Genomic DNA, 16,118 nt, shown 5'->3' with positions numbered 1-16,118 from the left:
GGTTCTTGTGTGTGTGTGGGGAGAGGTTCATGCATGGGTGTGTGGGAGATGTGGGTATAGGGGAGATGTAGGGCTCATGGGTGGGGGTGTGGGTGATGTGTGTGCGTACCTTTGAAAAACAGCCACAGGTGGTGGCAGGAGCTGTCCCGGTCTTGTTCAAAGGTGTGCCCTACCGGGGACGGCTGGGCCAGCTCCGCTCACCATGTGCAGACTCCAGGTCAGGTGGCATTGCACTGCTGTGGGGCTGTGTCTGCAGCAGGTTATGAAAGCCCCAATAGCCCAGCTGGGTGCTGCTGCCAGCCCCCGGTACTAAGTGCCTGAGGGGGTGGGTGGTGGCCACGCTACAAACCCCACACCCACAATCCCCCCTACAAACCCCACAACTTCCCCCACATCCCTCCCCCCCATACCTCCAGAAACCACACAGTCCCTCCCTGCCTCCATGTCCCTGCTTCCTAGGTAAAGCATCTGGGTCTGAGCCACTGCTGCCAGCCTTGCCCCACTCCTATTTGCTCTAGCATTTGGAGGCAGCATGCTGGAGTTGCAGGGGCATGGGGCAGCTATACAGGAGCACCTCTGGAGGACCCAACCTCCAGTTGCTTTTTTCCCTGTGCTGCTTTTTTTCTGCGTTTTTTTTTTTTTTTTTTTTGATACCAGGATTTTCCAGTGTCAAATTTAGAGTCTGCATTGCAAATATGCAGCACAATGAACATTTTCTCATTCCTAGCGTGCCTCCTGCAGCATCTCAAACTGCCTTGTGATGCCACAACAGGCAGATGCTCGCTAGTCTGGATGCGGCAAGTCTTGCCTTTGGATTCTGTCACAGTGGCCTAAAGGGGAATGCCTCCATTCCTCCAAAACTTCTGCCTAGGCATATGCACCAAAGGTCTGGGTGACCTCTCATGCATGCACCATGATCTGGAAGAATCGACAGTAGGCAAACAACAACAGCAGTGCACAGTAAAGCATTTCATGCACCCCCTGAATTATTAATTTATAGTAGTTTAGGCTTTTTCTTTTGTATAAACATCTCACTTCTTTTTTTTTTTTTTTTTTTTTTACCAAAAAGGTAATTGTTCACACAAACACCAAATTTCAGACTTTGTCTCACACTGACAGCACCCTGGCACTCAGGATGTTCCTGGGATCCTCCACAAAGACCCCAGTTCTCTCAGACTCTGATGCTGCCATGATGAGACCCTCATGACTCCACACTCCTGTAGGTAGGGGAGGAGGTGGGGTGGAGGGTCTCTGGTTTTCCAGTTCTGTGGGGAAAGAGATGCTCAGGGAAAACATAGGTGAATGGCAGGAGAGCACACACTGATATTGGCTCCGCTCCATGCTCTCTTCTCTGAGTCAGGGAGGGGAGCTAGAATGGGGATAGGGGTTGCAGAGTGACTCTGTCAGTTCATTTCACTCCTCTTGCCTTGTTGGGAGCGAGGGGAGGGGGCAGCAAAACTACAGTCTCTGTAGTGCCCCCTGGCTGAAGAGCATGCACTGCTGGCAGCTGCAGTGATTTTGAAGACCTCCAGCTCTGGGGCATGACAGGAATTGTAAATGGTGTTCAATGGCTCATAATGTTACTTCCTGAAACTTTTCCAATCCCATTGCACTTCAAAACTTTTCAGATGTTATGTATGTCTCTGCCTTAAGGGGTCAATGTTCCTCAGAGCTTTATATTGTGGAGTTCTAAGCTCCTCACTGCAGCACTGGGAGGCAGAGGGATGCCATGCATAAGAAGGTCAAAGATTCCAAATAAACACCCTTTATCCTAGCTATGTAAACAATGAATTTATTTCATGAACACCAGGATGTCTATATTAGAGATACCTCTCTCTAGATTATATATCTTCATTTGTCTGGTTCATGACTTAATATCACACATTAATTTGAATTATTCTATCTTCTTTTAGGTGGCTATAATAGCAGGAAACTTTGAGCTGGCTGAATATATCAAAAATCACAAGGAAGCAGATATTGGTAAGTAAAATACTGACAAAATTGTGAGAATGATTAAGTTCTCAAAAGCATAGTTTAGAAATATTTAAATCTAAATTAGGATCTTGAAAAGAATCACTGAGTCCAGATTTATATACAGTATGATTTCTGATACTAAGAATTGTTTATAAAATATATTCTATGTCATAAAACTGGAAGCAAGAGGGAAAAGGTTGAATGATTTTCAAAGAGTATTCCTTTTTCAAAGAATACTGGATATAAATACCACAACTGTTATGAATGTGACTGAGGCAGTTTGGGACACACATGCTAAGAGACAAAAGGGGTCACATACTCCCTTTCTTTCAAGTTGCGTTTGCACTCTACTACAAGCCCCGTGCCAGAACTAGCATAGCCAGTCCATGGCAGGTTCACCTCAATGCAGGGAGATCTTTGCCTTGAACCTGCCTGGCACATCTGGCCACATGCCATGTCCTCTCACCACAGACAGGAAAAGAACTGAAGGGGGAATGGCTGTAATAATCCCCTGATTATTACAGCCCCTTGGGGCCCATAAGGCTGATCCAAAGGTTGATTGCATATAGAGGTGCAGCAGTTTAAAATGTGATTTTAAGCCAATTTAAACTGATGCAAAAATGTAATTCAGTTGAGTATAAACTGATCAGGAAAATGTTAAAATAAACTAAAAAAATCTCTCTCACTGAAATAAGAGTGTCTATGGAGTCATTTGCATAAGCTTGATATACCAGTGTAAATCTATGAATAGACAAAGTCTCGTTTACACGGAGTTTAAGTTAGCTCATGTCCAGCCCATGACTAGGAGAGAACTAATTTGTTATCCCCTTTCCTGAGTTCCATTATCCACTTCTTGGTTGTTTTTGAACATCTAACTAGGGAAGTGTAAGTTTCAAACTCATGTTGTCATTCTTGATCTACTGTTTCCAAGATGTGTGGTCAAAATTGGAGAGCCTTGCATAAAGAAGAATAACATGGGGATTCTGTAGCTAGTCCTATATTTAATATGGTCAAATATGGAAAACAGTTCTATTCTATGAATAGTTTAGTTTTTTTCTGCATTTACAATCTGTGCTGGTTGGTTAAAGTTCAGTCAGCAATTGGAAATTAATCAGTTGGGTTTCTTTAATATACATCATATCCTATTACTGTTTATGTTTACAAAGGATACTTTATGGTTTTATAACTTTGTAAAGGAGTTAAAATGAAAACATTCAATCGGTATAATTTAAGTGTTTTAATTTATTCTTGTAGTGACACAGTTCAGTAAGTAGTTTTAAATAATGTAATTCATAGCACATAGAGGTTTATTTACTATTAAATTTTTCTGTTCGTATACTTTGCTCCTGAAAAAAAGTTGTGTAGAATAAAAGAAAAATAAATAATTAAAGATTTTCCTTTTGAGCACTTTGACATGCATGCCTCATTGATGATTTTACTACTCTTTTCACCTGTCTTAACCCAACTCTGCATCTTAATACATTCTCCAACTCAGTGGTCACCAACCAGTGGATCTCGATCCACTGGTCAATCTTGGAGCGTCTTGCGGTAGATCTTGGAGCCTCTTGGAATCGACTGAGGCCGGGGTGGGCGGCTGAGTGCCTACCTGCATACATGCATGCACCTCAGCCCAGCAGGTCAGTCCGTGGGGGAGGGAAGGGGTGAGGGACGGTGCTGCAGAGGCAGGAGCAGGGGTAAGTTGAGTGGAGCCCCAGCTGGGTGGGACTTACCTCCTGAGGAGGTGCACCCTCAAATAATTTTTTCTCCCTCTGCCTCGATCTGCTCCCCCCACTCCTTCCCTCCCCACAGACTTACCTGCTGGGTACGGGAGGAGTGGAGGAGGTGCACAGAAGATCTTGGGTTGCTTTTAAATGCCAAAGGTGATCTCCTTTTTAAAAGGTTGCAGACCACTGCTCTAACTTGATGACCAGTTTGTGGGAGTCACTGTGTGGACATTATCATATATCATATCACAAATTACTCAAATTCCTGTTTGGTTTGATGCTACCAGTTTTTAGTTTGGTGCTACTAAAAAAGAACTTTAAACATAATTCTCCTACCATAAGACAGTAATACTAGGAAAGGATGTTCACAGTAGTCTCACATCTAACAAAAAGTGGTGCCATTTTGGAAGAGCAAATCCTTTATAAGTGATAAAGGTTTCAGAGGCAAGGCAGGAAAGGATAACACTGAGGGAGTAGAAGTAAGAATCACATTTCCTTATATTTATTTTTTAAACTAGGTTCAGCAGATAATCAGCAGATAATTTTTTGTACACTTGGTAGATGTTGAAAAGATGAATGAAAATTATGATGTCATTTATTCTTTTGAAGTAATCTTGTTTTGAATCAAGTTTAGAATAATATTTTAAGGCAAGAATAATGAGTATTCTTAAAGACTTATTTTGCAAAAATCACGACAGTAATTTACTTGAGTTATTCTAATCCAAGATGCCCACAAATGATTTTTTTTAAGGAAATATTGAACATATCCAAACACTTTATTTATTAGGAATTTTGAAAATCCTCAGAACGAAGAAATATTTTTCAGTTCTGTGTCTGTGCAGTTCCACCTCTTTTTCTATTTTGAAAGAAATGTTACAGCTGTCATACAAATGTACTCCTAATGAACTGCCTAGGAGTTACATATTTTTAAAGACTAACACCAAGGGTTATTTTTGTACCACTTTATTTATTTATTCATTCATTCATTCAGTTAGTTATTGCAAACTAAGGGTAAGTAATGGATTAAAAGATGTGATGAATAGAAAAGTTAATCCCTGATTGTTTTCATCCAGCCTACAGCTGTCTGAGAGTAAATGAGCACAGGAGGTTTAGAAAGCATTTGCTATTCAGCATTCACTATGGCTTATATAGGATGTAGGTACAAAAAAACAACAATAATATATATAGGAATCCTAAAACTCTCATTAGATATAGTTATGCAGATACTAAATGTGTCTCAAGATGATAATCCTTGGATTCGGATCACCTATTTTTAAATCTCTCTTTTTTGCCTTGGTTCTTTGTGATGAGATGAATTTTCAGATGGATTAAATGAAATGGGTTGTTCTTCTTCAAGTGAACAAGGTTTGTTTTATACCATACATCTTGTCCTTCGGCAGCTCTGAAGATAGAAGCAAGAGTGGGTTTTTTGGGGTTTTTTATATCTAAAACACATTGAGCTGGTGTGTGAGTTTTTGGTAGTTGATTAGCAGACAAACTAATACTTGGATACTGTTGCTAGGCTTCAAGTCAGAGTTCCTGTATTCCTCTATAATTATGCAGAGATGTGTGTATGTGATGGTTTGTGGGGGCTTTCACACTGATTTTTTTTGGTAATTTAGTATTTTTTGTGAATACCGAAAGTCTTCTGATGTATTAAGTTTATCTTTAAAATATATATTGTTTCATAGTATGCAATTGCTTTTAAATATAACACATCATCTGTAAGAAGAGTCTATTGCTATTATTAGAATTGTGTCAGTAAACACATTGTTTAAGATGAAACATGCATTTTGTAAAGTAAATGGACTCAGGAAACATATCAGGGTTTCATTATAAACATGCTTTCCTAACCTGTTTTATTTAATTAGATCAGAATGATTGAGGTCATTATTGTTTGTTCTTTAGCTTCAAGTATTTAAATTAAACACTCTCCAATGTATTTTCCAATACATATTCCATGTATTTATTTTTAAAAGCTGTTGAGCAGTTAAAGTTGAATGGATCAAATTCCTGCTGAATGCTGCTTAAAGCAGTTATGAAAAATTACATTTTGAACCATAAAAGCCAAACAGAAAAGGAACAGTAATTCAAAAGGCATGAAAAATCCACAAAACACTCAGCAGCACTCTCTGACTTGATCTATTTTTATCTTGTGTTACTTAATAGACACAAAAGGGATGCAAGTGTTGTAACTCTGCTCATTTGTCTTTTGAATTATATGAGTAACCCTAACCTATTTCATATGTTATAGGGCATTTCCATTTTAAGAAAATGGAAAGGTTAATGACATTAAAATAATTTAAAGGCAGTGGCATTGAAATCTTTATTGTTCATATTTTAAGAACTTGCTAGGTATTGTATTGTTCATGCTCATCCTATGCAACCTTTTCTAGTTGCCATAAATTCATACTAATTGCTAATATCCATAGGAAAATTTATATCATAGCTTCTAAATTTGGTTCCAGTTAAAGCCAGCTGTGATTGAAGTAGGGAATACATATATTGTTGCCATTACTTATCTGTTAACAAACTGGTACCAAGGCATAGCAACAAATTATTTGATGTTTCAATGAAATGTCAGTGAGCTATCAGATTAGAAAATTTGTTGTTGATTGTTAGCATCGTACAAACCCGGACAGACTTTGAAAACTATTCAGTAGTTCCCATGTCCCTTTGATTTTAAATAAGATTCTTTAGTGTGTGCACTAGCATACAGCCAGTGATTAGATATTCAATTTACATCAATTTTGTAATATTATTTTCAGAAACTGAAAATTCTGCTGTTGCTGTTTTAAATTTAGTTTTGTTCTTTGCATACTGATATTAGATTATAATTTAGACTTTTTAATTCTTTGAGACACTGTAATGCAAAATGAATACAGCCTGTCCCAAATTGCATAGTATATAATTATTGTCTATGATTTGTCTGACTTGTTCCTTAATCTTAACATGAAAGTAAGAAAGAAAATGATAACATATTCAACTATGGAGAATGCAGTAGAATACAGAATGTTACAGTCTGATCTTGCAATCTGATCTTTTGTCCAGACCTTTCTTCCATGTGGCGCATCAGTGGGTGCATGGTCTCCTACAAAGGCCAGCTTTCAGGATTTGGATTTCCCAAGTAATGTACAGTGGCTTAAGATGCTGAGATATTTTCCTAGGGCAAATGCAATCCACAGACTAAGACCACATACAGTTGTAATTTTTCTACTTGGAGAATTGTTCCTCTCCTAGTAAAAACAGCTGGATACTGATGTTTCTTCTGGCAGAAACTTACCCCATCTGGGAGAAGGATATTCTAGATGGACACCTGGAAAATCTTCCATGGGACAAAACGTTACTAGATTAAATGCCTGTATGCTTGACACCTCCATGAATGGGAGGAGTCAGCAGCAGCTTCCTCTATGCCTTCTCCAGACTGGGAGGATTCTGGTTTGGGAAAGGTGGGAGAGTATTTTCCTGCAGCCTAACTACTTTTTTTCCCAGGCAAACAGTTGAGTTGCCACTGCCCACATGAGCCTTCCCAGTCTGGGGAAGACTTAGACAGCAGCAGCAGCTGGACTTCTCCAAGCATGGGAGGAGTCCAGCAGCTGCAGCTTCCCACACACCCTTCCCAGACTGGGGGATCTCTTCCTATGCTTGGAAGGAGTCAGGCTGATGTTGCGCTCCAAGCCTTCCCCAGACTTGAGTGACCTAGAATTTTGTACCAGTTAAAATGACATCCCATCCATGGCCTAAAACGTTACTTCAATATGATGCAACTTAGCAAAGACATAATAGGAATAATCCACTCCCCCAAAATAGAGGCTTAATATATAATCAGGGAACAAAGAGATGATGCGAGTATATATCTGTGGCAGGGCACCTGCAGGGCTTCCCATTTTAAGGGGCTATACCGCAGTCAGCAGGGCAGCTAGCAGGTGCTAGCTAGCCCTAATGAGGCAGTCACTTGATTGCAGGAGGGCCCTGGGATTGGAAGAGGGGGCTAAGCAGCCTCCATTTTAGATCCAGGCCCTCAGGGCTGTGGAAGCAGTTTGCTATAAGCAGCCAAAGAACAATACCAGGCTGAGCTGCTGCTCAGAACACCCTGCAGGCAAGGGAAGGACATATGGGGTCGGAAGGAGTTTCCTGCTTCTGGGTATGACTGAAAACTGCACGCTGATGGGGAAGGATGGCTTGGTGGGACTGCCCATGGTGGGGTAGTTCCCTAGAAATGCTAGGGCAGTTGCCTCCCCAGTGAAAGGCGAGTAGGGGAACCTTAATAACCCCAGCACCCACACCCTGGTGGGTTACCCAGGGTGGGGGCCAGGTACATCTCCGGACACCTGAGCCCCATGGGGTGCAAGACCCTGATAAAAAGTTGAGGCCAGGCATGTCCCTGTACACCTGAGTCCCATGGGGTGCAAGACCCCAGTAGAGAAGAGTGGGGCTTTGGCACATCTCTGGACACCTGGGCCCCATGGGGTACAAGACCCTGGTAGAGAAGAGAGGGCCAGGTATGTCTCCACAGTGAGAAGGCATAGTGGTTAAAGTAGAGAGTGGCTCACATAGAGTAGGGTGCATGAGGATGATGCAAAGTGCTGTGCATGTCTGGTGTAGAGTAGCATCTAATTGGGAGGACCTGAAGTGCTGCACTGGGGGTGTGCTGAGTAGGGGGAGTGAGAACGACCTGAAGTACAGCACATGGGCCAACTCCCCATGAGAAATTGACTTAAGGAGGAAGCCCCAGAAAGGGGGCAACCAGGCCCAGGTAAGTCTATGGACTCCTGAGGTGGCAGCTGGAGCATAAGGCCATGTTTGTATTAGTGTTAAGAGCTGTCAGTGTGAGAGCACAGTGATCTTATACTCCAGTGGGGAGTGAGAGTCCCAAGTGAGATGCTGGAGCACTGGTCATGGTGTGAGGCACTGTAATAAATAATGAATGCCATCTGTGAGGCATAGAAAACAATAAGGGAAGGTCAGAGTTGTGTGTATTGCCCTAGGGATTGGGCATAAAAATGGGCAGCCTCCCACATTTTACATCAATAATTTATACAAGCCATGGGTGGACTGCCCTGGAAAGACTGCCTTGCAAAATTTGGGTGGACTGTCCTGGAAAGAGGTGTGGGCTAACAGAGACCTGGACCTAAGTAGGCAGAATATTAAAATATCAATATAAGTACCATAACAAAAATCGAATGTATTTAAGTTCTGTTTGTGATTGAAAATACTTAAAGGTACACTGTAGTTTCTTATTTTGCGAAGTGGTAGGTAGTGGATTGGAAAATACCATCCATACAAGAGGTAGTAAAATACATAAAAGGCCTCTGCCATCAAACCTAAACAGATTATTAAGGGGTCGCATTTTTAAAACACCAAGCCCAGCCTCCTAGAATGCTAAAATTTTGAAAGAAGTATTTATGCTAAATTGGTTAATTTCTCATGAAGATTTTAGGTTGTTCATTATGAATGAAATTTGCCTTTATTCTGAGAGCTCTCACAAGGTCTGTGTTTCCCTTAACTTGAAGTGATGAGAAAAAGAGGTGTTTTTGTTATTTTAGGACCTGAAATCTATTCCAGATTCAAGATCCAAAAAAGCATGGAAGCCATCTGCTCCTGTTGCTTTCCAGTTCTTTGTGTTCTCAAGGGCTCTCTTGACCATTTCCATTATTTTTTCCTTCATCTTCTTCTACATCTTTAATTCATGCTGCATTGTTATTGTGGTTAACTGGACTGTCCCAGACTTTTCTCCACAACTTGATGGTCTTTTCTGTGTCAGGAAACTCTGGGCCCATTCCTGCAGATCTTCCAGTGACTTTAGGAAATATTCCTCTTTTGTTGACACTGAAGCTTACTTTTTTGTATAGTTTACTTCTGTTGCATATTTTTTTTTTTTGCTGAGGCTGGAAAGATGCTTTGCCTTAGATCTTCCATGACTGTTTTAAATTGCCTGGTTTCCACATGTTTATGATTATTTTCTTCCCAATTTTGATGTATTCCCTTTGGGAAAGGCTTTAAATTGACTAAGCCTCTCTTTCTTTTTTTTTTGCTAAGCTTCCCCCCTCTTCGTCTTTCATGAAGATTGCTTAAGTTTCTTACAAACTGATTGCAGTTAATGAACTATGAGTTTCCATTTCCTTTTGCCCATTATTTCATAGACCTATTGGGCAGCAAGTGATATTAATTGCTGAATCTCCATGATTTTATGGGCTTGATGTCAGTGAAAACATTACTGTTACATTTGAGACTGTTGACCTTTGCGTTTGGTTTTGTGCTGTTTGAGAAAGTTTAAGGACCAGATTCTTTGTTAACATAGTCATCATCTTAAGTAGTATTTGCTACTGCCATATTTTATCCAGTTTCTTCAGTTTTATGTTTTTATCTAGCTAAAACCAATTTGTTCTTCCAGTGACATGTCTTTGACTTGCTACATGTAGCTTTATGGAGGTATACATCTGGCCAATTGGAATTGACATGTTGTTGTCCACTAGATTTGAAGTAGAACAGCAGCCTTGTTTTTCATTTTAATCTATGAAAATCTATTTGGTAATGCTTTCTGCTTTGGTGTATGGGAAGACGGTTCCATTCTTGATCTGGCCAGTTGCATGTACTGGACTACAGTGTATGGCTCCTCCACAGTTTGTCCAAGGTCCTGTATCTCATTTAATACATTCACCCAACAACAGGTGAGAAGCTCTGATCTGATACAGAATTTCTTTTTTTCCCTTCTCCATTTTCATGGATTTTGTGGTGATCTAGCACAGAATTGCTGCAGAACTGAAGAATTGTCACACACTGTTCACATCTATAGCACCGTTTTTACTGCGCCATCATTTAGTATTTCCTTTAGGAAGTACTAAATAATGGCACAATAACAACCATTACTATGCCATGCCAGTAGTGCATGGTTATTTTTAGCCACAACAGTGCTGTAGTGACACGCTATAGCAAGGGAATGCATCGCTACAGTGACGTAGCTTCAGCTTCACATTTTATGTCCACCAATGCTACATTGCCATAGCACAGTGCTACAGTGACATTGTGTCTTGTGTAGATGTGCCCACTGAAAGCAAAAAGCCTCCTGATTTTTCTCTTATATGAGGCCACTGGGCAAGGTTGTGTGGAGGTTTGGAGCCAGGTATCACCAGTATGCAGATGATACCTCATCTTACCTCTCTTTTTTTCATTTGACCAAGAATGAATGAATGAATAAAATTCTTCTAGGTTCGATTATGGTTTGTATGGAATGGTTTGGATAGCGATGATCATGCCTTAGGCAGGGGCTTGGACTAGATGACCTCTGGTGGTCCCTTCCAGCCCTACAGCTACTGTGATTGTAAAACAGTGAGTGCATCTACATGGGATGTTTAACTTCACATTAGCATAGTTTACTTTGAAGTAAGCATGTCTGTCTACACATGCACATGTTGCCTTCAGAGTAAACCTCCCTAATCCTAAGTAAATTTGCTACCTGAAAATGCAAATGCAAACTTACTCCAGATTGGTAACAGTGCTGAAGTGCTCATGTAGATGCCTGACTGGAAGCAAAATATGCTCCCGGTCAGCCATCCTCTAGGATATAGGAGATAGCTCCCTGCCCTCAGGCAGATAAAGGTCTCCCAGCCCAAGCCCCATGATCACAGAGCTCAGGCTGGGAGATAAGGGTCTTCCAGCCTGAGCCCTGTATCCATGGAGCTGGTGCTGGGAGCTCCCTGCTGGCGGAGGCAGGGAGCCTGTTTCCTGCCCAGCTCTGGGAATACAGAGCTGGTGGGTGGGAATAGGCTGGGGAACTTGTTTCTCCCCCCACCCTACTCCATGCGTGTGGAGCTGGGGCAGGAACAAGCTCCTGAACCCCTGCCCTGCATGCCCAGGTGGGGGTGATGATCCTCTGCCCCAACAACAGGGAGCTTCCAGCCCATGCTTCTTGATTTCAGTCATGGAGCAGGGGCTGGTAGCTTGTTCCCATCCCCAGGCCCATGACTGCAGAGTGGGAGCTGGGAATGAGCTTCCCAGCTCCCACTCTGTGATTGTAATTGCAGTCATGGAGCAGGGGCTGGGAGCTCCCTGTGTGGGACAGTTCTCTGCCCTGCTTGGAGCTGGCTGGAATGTGCCCCTAACCAGGACAGTTCCCAGACAGCCCCAGCCTGTGCAGGGAAGCACATGCAGCCTGGAGGTGGCTGGGAACTGTTCTGCTTAGGGCAGTTCCCAGCCAGCTCTGGGCTGCACATGGAGACTTCTTTGCACAGCCCAGAACTGGCCAGGATCTGTCCCAGTCAGGGGCAGGTCCCATCCTCGTGCCTTAATTGAATGATTGTGGCACGGGGCTTGGGAAGAGCTGCAGGGGTGGGGTAGGTCCCAGGACTCTGCCCCAGCCCACTGGTGGGCAGTTAGCAGTGAGCTAGTTGCTTGCTGTCCCACCAGTAAATTAGGGCAGGAGGCTGAAACCTGCCCCCTCCCCCGCCCCGCTCTTCCCAAGCCCTGTGCCAGGGGCCAGGAGCTCCCTGATGCCAGGGCAGGGGGACATTGTCTTTACCCCAGCAGCAGGCAGTCACCTGGGCTCCCTTCCAGCCCCTGGGCTAGCACCCAGGGGCCAGCAGGATCCATTGTAGGGCTACAGGGAACTGGGTGCAATTTTTCTCCCTAAACCCTGCATGTGTAGTCACCTGCCCAAAAACCCTTACTCCAGAGTAGTTTACACCAGAGTAAATTTGGGCCCGAGTAAATGCATGTGTAGACATGCCCAGTGAGATATTGTTTTAGTACTGAAGAACTTCCAAATAAATTTTACATCTGACAGATGAAATGAAGATAAGAAATTGGAGTTTAATGGGTTGAAGAGGCAGATGGGTAACATCAGTATAATTGAGCACTTACAGAAAGTTTTGTAAGGTTAGAAACAGATGTTGCCTGATGTTGCATTTGTGCCACCATAAAATTTTTTATGATGGCACAAATAGTGAGCAAATAGACTTTTCTATCCTTTGTCATGGCACATGAGAAGAAAATCAGTGACATGACAAAAAGTAGTGATAAATTCTTCTGCTTTATTGCAGCAAACATCTATTAGCTCTGGTGGGGCAGTGTGGGCATCCTGAGCTGCCCCCAGACAATCTCCCCAACTTTCTCTGTGGACTCTCAGGATGCTTCCCTATAAGCAGGGAAGTTGAGGTTTTCCACTTATGGAGACATGCCTCGGGATCTCCAGGAGCATGTCTCTGTAAGTGGGGAAATCCCAGGCATGTCCTGGTGTGGAAGCCCATGCCCCTCATTGAGACTCACTTACTAGGGCTGTGCAAAGCTTTGGTTCCTGATTTGATTCGGTGGAGATTCGGCTCAATTTGGTGGCCAAATCACCAAATCTGAATTGAATCAGAGGACCCTTTAATCTCTCCAAATTGAATCGGAACCCTCCGAATTAATTCAGAGAGATTTGGAAAGATTTGGTGATTCAGACATAGATGCAGCTTTAAATGTTTTTTCTACATACCTCTAGGTAGCAGGCGGCTTCTGAATGCTGGGATGTATGGGGTGTCCCACAGAAGTGCATGGGGCTCCCCAGCATGCTCGACAGCAGACCTGGAAATGAACCAGAAACACTTCTGGTCCACTTCTGGGTGCACCATGGAGCACGCTCCCCCGCCCCCCGCATCCTCCTGGCTCAGCGATTGGGACCTCCTGGGTTGGAGGGGGGGGGCACCTGGGGTCCCCCTGTGGCTGATCGCTGAGCTGGGAAGGCATGGGGGAAGGACCTCCAGTGTGCTCCCCAGTGGACCCAGAAGTGGACCGGAAGTATTTCCAGTCCACTTCTGGGTTCACCACTGAGCACGTGGAGGGCCCCGCTGCACTCCTGTGGGATGCTCCATCCACCCCAACATCACAGCACTCACGAGCCACGCTGGTACCTCAAGGTATTTAGAAAAACATTTAAAACTGTGTATATGTCTGAATCGCTGATTCTCCGAATCAGCATCAAATCTTCATATTCAGATTCAGCCAAATTGAATCAGGGACAGTGATCCATATCAATGAATCAAATCACTGTCCCTGATTCGGGCTGAATCTGAATTGTATAGGGCCTGCCTCGCACACCTCTACGACTTACCCAGATCCCCCCACCCCGAGATCTCCAAAGATGCACCTGGGAAAGTAGGGAAAGTCCAGCTTTCCTTGTTTACCCACACCTGCCCACATCATGGCACTGCTCATTTGCTTCATTTGGCAATGTCTCTTTCTAGCCTAAGTTACTAAGCATTCCAATATATGTAAAATAGTATAATACCCTAAGGATTTTTTTTCTTTTGGGAAACTATCTATCTTAATATCCCTCTGCAACATTTGTAATAGTAAAATTGAATATGAAAACCATACCATGCTGACATATTTAACATTCTATATTACTTCCGTAACACCAGCTCATTTTTTTAGGTGCACAGTTTATCCTGAGGAAAGAACATTGTCCTGACTGGGTGTCTCAGTTATTATGGGAAGTCTCTTGCCTTGGTTGTCCTTGTACCTGTGTCTCTCTCCTTTTTTATCTGTTCAATCCTGTTTATTTTAGTAATGTTGGGACTCTGGTCACCAAAGTATTGGTATAGTTTGATGCCAATCATTGTACCAGGCTATAGTTAATGCCTTCTATGGTTGCATATTTCTATTTACATATGATTTATTATACTTACGCTTTTTGCATCTTCACTAATACTTAGCAATTTTAATTGTCAGTTTGGCATTGCCAGTTGGTAGTAGTGTAATATGTCTGAATTTATATTTCTGGGTAAACTTCACAAAGTCACTACACATAACTGTGGTCCACAGTCTAATATTATACAGTTGGGGATACCATCCTCTCTGATATGCTTCCTTATTTGTGATGACTGCAATAGTGACTGACAGTTAACCTGATTTCCATGAAAATGAATAGTCTATAGCTAGAGTACATTGGTTTTTGGAGATGAGGTCTTTTCCAATTTTGCTCTGTCTGTTGATAATATTTTGTATTTTCATTATCGTTTGTTTCTTCTTGACCTCTCTTGTTCCACACATACTGCTTCTTTTTACCTGGTCTGTGATATCCTTGGTCAAGATTAGCCAGTGCATGGTGTATTTGGCTACAGAATTATAGAATGGGGGGTGTGTGTGTGTATATATGCTGTAGAGAGATTCTGTTTGCAATGACATCAGTACTATGATTCAACTGTCCTTAAATATGATGCTATCTTATACATTCAGCGTGTCTTGATAATTTCTTTATGCTTAAGAGGCAAGTGGGCCTTCTTTCCCTGGAGTGGCAATCTGGTCAAAGTAATTAACATGAGTACTTGAAAACCTTTGTCATACATAATTGTTCTTTGATTTTTTTTCCAGTTTTGCCTTGGAAATGGTAGATAATTGTCTTGGTTGATACTTTCTGTGTCTTTGTGTATTTCTATCAGGCTGAGAGAATCATTTTTGTTCAGCTGAATATTTTCATTTTTCAAGACTGCTCTAGATTAGAAGCCAGATAGGTACATCTCTCTCCGTTTTGTATAAACTGTAGGCTTGTTGTTTCTTTAATGTGAACTGAAGGTATCCTGGGGACTCTGGCAGTAGCTTTTTAATAATGGTCTATATAATATTAGGTTTATGGTTACTTTCTACTTGAATGGCGTCCCAAGTTTGAACATATTGGTGACCTTTTCACATGCAAATGCTAGGGCAAGACTTCTTTGTAATTTGGGTATATCTTTGTTGTGTTGGTTATAATACCTTTGATTCCAAAGCTACCAGCTATCCCTTTTCTTTGAGTTACAGATTCTCACTTTAAATCTCATCATATGCTTTCCTCCTAGCTTACATTTTTGTATTCCAGGACAGAATTGTTGATAACCAGCTCCTTGTTAAATGCGATAGGTAAATGAACCCATGCGCCATATGAGTTTCACTTCTTTCTCATGTAGAAGGCTGAGGAAAATGATGGGTGTGTCCACACCATGTTTGGTGTTCCCTGGGTTACAATACTCTCGAACATACCTTGCCCATCTGCTCCTGCTTGCATGTGCCAAACCTTGAAATGGTTGCTTTGGGAGTATTGCCTGCCACTGGTCTCAAGCATGAAAAAGATGGGGAAACCTCCATAGTATAGGAGAAGTGTGCCCCCAGAATGGATTCACTGCCTCATTTCTGAGTTTGGTGTGTGCCAGTGGGAGCAGGTGGGACCTGTGAGTTTGAAATTGACCTTACCTAGGAACATCAGAGGTACTCTGCAGACACTCCTTTTGTAGCTTAGCACATTCATTGTCTTTTTTTGCGCTGCAGCCTTGGCTTTGCATCTGGTATAAACATTTTATAAACCACTTATTTTGACCATTTAGCATTTCATTAATATCCTTGTAATTGGGTGTGTGGCTCAGTAGCAGAAACACAGATATAGGTGGTTTAAAAATGAAAACCTGCCTG

At 42.3% G+C, this 16,118-nt stretch overlaps 1 protein-coding gene across 6 annotated transcripts in view; it reads left to right on the top strand.

Annotated features, from left to right (window-relative positions):
- The window catches only part of SHANK2 (SH3 and multiple ankyrin repeat domains 2), a 703,363-nt gene that overhangs the window by 202,195 nt on the left and 485,050 nt on the right, over positions 1–16,118 (top strand). For all 6 annotated transcript variants that reach the window (XM_059722745.1, XM_059722744.1, XM_059722747.1 and 3 more), the window contains one exon: positions 1,914–1,980. In XM_059722745.1, the coding sequence (XP_059578728.1) occupies positions 1,914–1,980 (67 nt within the window). The remainder of the gene's footprint in view (positions 1–1,913; positions 1,981–16,118) is intronic.

This window comes from Alligator mississippiensis, chromosome 2, assembly GCF_030867095.1.
Source record: "Alligator mississippiensis isolate rAllMis1 chromosome 2, rAllMis1, whole genome shotgun sequence".
NCBI classification, from domain to species: domain Eukaryota; kingdom Metazoa; phylum Chordata; order Crocodylia; family Alligatoridae; genus Alligator; species Alligator mississippiensis.
This window is presented reverse-complemented; position numbering and strand designations above follow the sequence as displayed.